The 5,562-nt window shown below is 51.5% G+C and overlaps 1 protein-coding gene across 1 annotated transcript in view; it reads right to left on the bottom strand.

The window, feature by feature from the left end:
* MICALL1 (MICAL like 1) overlaps positions 1-5,562 on the bottom strand; it is a 28,226-nt gene that overhangs the window by 17,377 nt on the left and 5,287 nt on the right. Inside the window, exons 4-5 of the mRNA XM_008049166.1 lie at positions 2,736-2,824; positions 1,405-1,547 (exon numbers count right to left, since the gene is read on the bottom strand). Of these exons, the coding sequence (XP_008047357.1) occupies positions 1,405-1,547; positions 2,736-2,824 (232 nt within the window). The remainder of the gene's footprint in view (positions 1-1,404; positions 1,548-2,735; positions 2,825-5,562) is intronic.

Below are 5,562 nucleotides of genomic sequence, written 5' to 3'. Positions count from 1 at the left end.
GCCACTGCACTCCAGTCTGGGCAACAGAGTGAGATTCCAACTCAAAAACAAAAACAAAAAACAACAACAACAACAAAAATCTGGCTTCCCCCAGGAGCCTCACTTTAAGTAAGTTGTTACTGCACGTTTTTGTTTTTTTTTTTGAGTTGGAGTCTCACTCTGTTGCCCAGACAAGAGTGCAGTGGCATGTTCCCGGCCACCGCAGCCTCACCCTGCTGGGCTCCGATGATCCTTCCGCCTCAGCCTTCCAAATAGCTGGAACCACAGGTGTGTACCATATCGCCTGGTTAATTTTTTGATTTACTGTAGAGATGAGGTCTGGCCAAGTTGCCCAGCTGGACTCAAACCTGTGGCAATCATCTCACCTCAGCCTCCCAAAGTGCTGAAATTATAGGCGTGAGCCACTGCGACCAGTCATTACTTTAATTTTTTTTTAATTTAAGCCAGGCATGGAGGTGGTAAGTCCTATAGTTCCAGCTACTCAGGAGGCTGAGACAGGAAAATCTCTCTTTTTTAATTTTTAGTCAGAGTCTCACTCTGTCACCCAGTGTGGAATGCAGTAGCATGTTCACTGTCACTACAGCCTCAACCTGCTAGGCTCAAGCAATCCTTCCACCTCAGCCTTCCAATTAGCTGGAACTACAGGTATGTGTCACCATGCCTGGCTAATTTTTTTTTTTTTTTTTTAGTTGGAATCTCACTCCACACTCTACTGCCTAGGTTGGAGTGCAGTGGCATGCTCATGGCCACCCCAGCGTCAACCTGCTGGGCTTCAGCAATCTGTTAATTTTTAAATTTATTGTAAAGATGCGGTCTTGCCAAGTTGCCCATGCTGGTCTCAAACCTCTGGGCTCAGGCAAATCCTCTTACCTCCGCTTCCCAAAATGCTGGGATTACAGGTGTGGACCACTACACCGGGCTAGGAAAATCTCTTGAGGCCTGGAGTTTGAAGCCAACGAGGCAACATAGTAAGACCCTGACTCTTAAAAATAAAAAAAAGCTAAAAAAAAAGTTTTCTTCTCTCTTCAATGGCCTTTTTTTTTTCCAGAGACAGCATCTTGCTATGTTGAACTCCTGACCTCAAATGATCCTTCTGCATTGGCCTCCCAAAGTGCTGGAATTACAGGCATAAGCCACCATGCCTAGCCCAAAGGTGTTTAAAGTATACACTGCGCCTTAATCATTATTTGATAGTTAACCTTTAAGAGTTTGGGTGCTGGAAGCAGAACCCCTGAGTTCAAACCTTGTATTAGTCACAAAACTGTCTCTTTCTTCCCTCCCTAAGTCTTAACTTGCTCATCAGTAAAACAGAGAAAAGCAAGATGCTCTGGCACGTCTGGGTGCTGAATCCGTGGCAGTCCCCTCTCTGGTATCAGGGTGACAGGGGCTACCCCAGTCACTCACCGGAAGCAGTGCCGGTGGTACAGCTTGCCCTCGGCCAGGTACCGCTGCACCAGGTGCACATGCTGTTGGCAGGCGGCACACGTGCTGCTGGGGGCTCGGTGGGTGCCCTGCTCCGACAAGCTGCCTGGGGAGAGCTCTTCAGCCTTCAGGGAACAGGGTGGGCAGATAGGGGCGGGGACACGGTCACCAGCCATCCTGCTCAGGAGCACTCCATTCCCCCCACAACAGCCGCCATCCCTCAAGTATGCACCATGCTTCATGTGGATTACCATGAATAATCATGCTTCATGATTACCATGATTACCAACACTTTATCAGGAAGGGCCTAGGATGAGAGACAGTCACCACCCCCCAGATGAGGAAACCAAAGCCCAGCAAGGGGGAAAGCCTTGCTCAAGATCACACAGGCGGCCTGGAAACATAAAAATTCTGACGTCCAGCCCCTGGGGCCTCCCTCCCCACAGGCAGGCAGCTCCCAACCGTACAGTCCTGCTCCCTTGGCTGTTCGGATCCCCTCCCCCTCCTCTTTGGGTGGCCTCCCAAGGGGTTACTGTGCCCTCGAGCCCACCTCAACTGCTATCTTCTTTCCTAGAGCTGCAACAAATTTAAATTCCAGTTTCTCTCCTTCCAAGCACGGTGACTTTGAGCAAGGAGATCATGGAACCCCTGCCTGCCTCAGCCCCACACATCCTCACTGGCACCCACCCTGGGCCTGGCTCTCCTTGGCACCCCTCCAACAAGGAGCAGATGGCGGCAGGTGGCAAAAGCCCTTCCCACACTGTCAAGTGCTGTCCAGATGTGAAGGGCTGGTGACCTTGGAACAGGTGACCGGAATGTGGCCCCCACTTCCTTGCTGAGTGACCTTGGATAAGCCTCAGTGAGCCTCAGTTTCCTCATCTGCCTATCAGGGCCCATAATACCAACCTCCCTGGGTGGATGAGGGGATTAAATGAAATCATGCCATCCCAACAGGAATCAACAGGATATCTACTTTAGAAAGTGTGCGGCTCCTGACAGCCCCTGCTGCACAGTCAGTGTGGTGGACTGCCCTCTCTACCCTCGCCAGACCTGGCAACTCCTGACCCCAAGCCCTGGAGAAAAAAGCGGGGCTCCCTACCCGTACCATGGGGCTGGCCTTCTGACCCAGGGCCCCCCTGCCCTGGCCTGGCAAACCCTACTCCCAAAGCCAATGGGGCAAGGACAGGGAACATCCTCTGAACAACATCAGGAATAACCTTATCACATGACAGTTCCTGCAATGACAGTTGTCCCCCCAACTCAACTCACTCCCTCCACCCCCACCCCTCCTGTGACTCCAGACATCTGCCTACCTGAGCCCCATCTCCTGGTTCCACTGGAGTGGGTGCTACAGATGGTAGGGAGCAGGGCGCCAGGTCCTTTCTGGGCGGTGAGACGCCAGCTGCCAAGAGACAAAAAAGAGCCCTGAGGCAGGTGAAGGGCCTGGAGTCAGGCAGCCCCAACCTGGCTGAAGATTTGAGCTCTGCCGTCATCACCTTTGGGCAGACCACCTAGCACAGGGGAACAAGAGCAGGCTTCTGCCTCACATGGGCCAGGGTCGCCTCCACTCTCAAGCTATACACTGAGGACAGCCCATTTAATCTCACTGAGCTTCCATAAGATGAAGACAGTGATTCCCCCACACAGAGCCGACCTGAGCAACAGCACAACAGAGCAATACCAGAACTCCCAAGTGCTGGCGTGCGGCAGGACCGGCAGCTCACTTTCCATCAGGGCAAGGGAGTTGAGAGAAAGGACCACACTGTGCTGGCCTGAGAGTACAGGAGAGTGGGCTGGCCCCTGGGTGGACACGGAGCCTCCCTGCCTCACCCCAGGTGGGCAGGTGTGGCCAGAACTCTGTGTGCACTCCCTCACCAGAGGCCCACCCAACCCCACCTGATTCCAGCTCCTCTAAGACTCAGCACTTCATTACTACTTTGGTAGATATTCACTGAGTACCTACTCTGCACCCGGTGATCAAAATAAAACTCCAAAAGTCAGAGAACTATACACCAAAAAAAGTCATTTTTACTGTATAATAATTTTAAAAATAAAATCTAAGTTTCTTACTGTGATCTAAAATAGCAAACCGGGCTCGGTGGCTCAGCCTGTAATCCCCCACCTTTGGGAGGCAGAGGTGACTGGATTGCCTGAGCCCGCGGATTCGAGACCCACCTGGGAAACTTGGTGAGACCTCATCTCTACAATAAAATCAAAAAATCAGCCAGGCGTGGTAGCGCGTGCCTGTAATTCCAGCTACTCGGAAGGCAGAGGCGGAAGGATCGCCGGAGCCCAGCAGGTCGAGGCTGCGGTGGCCGGGAGCAGCCACTGCACTCCAGTCTGGGCGACAGAGTGAGACTCCAACTCAAAAACAATAAATAAGTAAATAAATAAAATAAAATAAAATAGCATTCACCAAATGTCAGGCCATAGGCCATAAATAAATCCTAAAATCCATTCAGTGAATGGCAACCACATTTAAAAGATAAAATAGAGCAGAAGCTATCTGTACGCATCACATGCTGCAAGGGGAAGAATCATTTCCTGACACTTGTTTTAGTTACATATGTGTACATGAACTTGAACTATGATCGGAAATTGATTTCTTACTGTGAGTCACGGTAAAAATTCTGAAAGCCCAGCAGCCTAATCAAGGGCCTAGGTGATCTTCCCACATGCCACCACCCGCTCTGTCTTCAACCTCCTCCCCCATCATTCCCCAGCAGCACACAGACTCCCCTCCACCCCCTTCCCTGCAACATTCCTCCCCAGATCTTCACAGGGCCGCCTCCTCCTCGTTTAAGGCTCAGTTAAAATGTCACCTCCTCAGAAAAGTCCTCCCTGATTACCCATCTCAAGCAGCCACTGCCCCCATTGCTTTTTATCACATTACCTTGTTTCCTTCTACTTGCTGATTTGTTCTCTCTCTTCCTCCCCCATCCACTAGCATGCAAACTCTGAGTCTTTCCCATGTGCAGTTGTATCCCCTATGTCTGGCACATAGTAGGAGCTCAATAAATGTTTAATGAATAAGTACCAGGTGCTGGGGTTATAGAGCTGTGAGCTAGACGGAGATGGTCTGCAGGGGAAGAAAGAAGAGTACTGACCATGTTCATCAAGAGGCGAGGGCTACAAGAGCACCTGGAATATCAGGGCAGGCTTTTTGGAGAAGGCAAAATGTGAGCAGGAAAGATACTGCCAGGGGGCAGACAGGAGGAGAACAGAATAAGGTATTTGGGGCAGGAAGCTCAGCAAGAAGAAAGGCTTAGCAGTGAAGGAATAAGATGCACCCAAAGAAGCACAAGAAATTCAACAACACAGCTGGACATGGTGGCTGACACCTGTAATCCCAGCACTTTGGGAGGCAGAGGCGAGAGGACAGCCTGAGCCTAGAGGTTCGAGACCAGCCTGGGCAACTTGGCGAGACCTCATCTCTACAATAAATCAAAAAAAATCAGCCGGGCGTGGTAGTGCACGCCACTACGTGGTAGTTCCAGCTACTTAGAAGGCTGAGGCGGAAGGATCGCTGGAGCCCAGCAAGTCGAGGTTGTGGTGGCCGGGAGCAGCAACTGCACTCCAGTCTGGGCGACTGAGTGAGACTCCAACTCCAAAAAAAAATTAAATTCAACAACACTATGGCTGGTACAGGGAGTGGCTCCAGCTGATGGGCTCCAGCTCTGGAAGCCACACTAAGAAGCTGGACGCCCCCCACCACCCTGTGGGTCAGGTACCCTCTTCTGATCTCCCACAGTCACTGGGCTTCCTTCACTCATGCCCTGGCTCTAGGACAGGGGTCGCTGTGATGTGCCCAGGGTCACAGGCACAGGTAAATACTCAGTACACTGCTGGGGTATCTCAGCCAGGAGCAGGCTCCAAAGTTACCTGGTCTGGTCAAAATCAAGGCTGGTGAAAATTGGTCAAAGTCACCCTTGAAATGCCTCTACTTGCCCAGCAAGTACAAGACAGAACCAGCCGGGGGAGTCGAACAGCCAGCTTTGCCTCCAGAGTTGATACATATCACTGCTTCCTTTGCTTGAGCAGCAAATGGGATAAAAATGCTTTGCAAATGCCGGGCTCAGTGGCTCAGCCTATAATCCCGCGCCTTCGGGAGGTTGAGGTGAGTGGATTACCTGAGCCCGC

The sequence above is a fragment of the Carlito syrichta genome, unplaced genomic scaffold (genome assembly GCF_000164805.1).
Source record: "Carlito syrichta isolate Samal-C Ts95f unplaced genomic scaffold, Tarsius_syrichta-2.0.1 Scaffold130637, whole genome shotgun sequence".
In the NCBI taxonomy this organism is placed as follows: Eukaryota; Metazoa; Chordata; class Mammalia; order Primates; family Tarsiidae; genus Carlito; species Carlito syrichta.
This window is presented reverse-complemented; position numbering and strand designations above follow the sequence as displayed.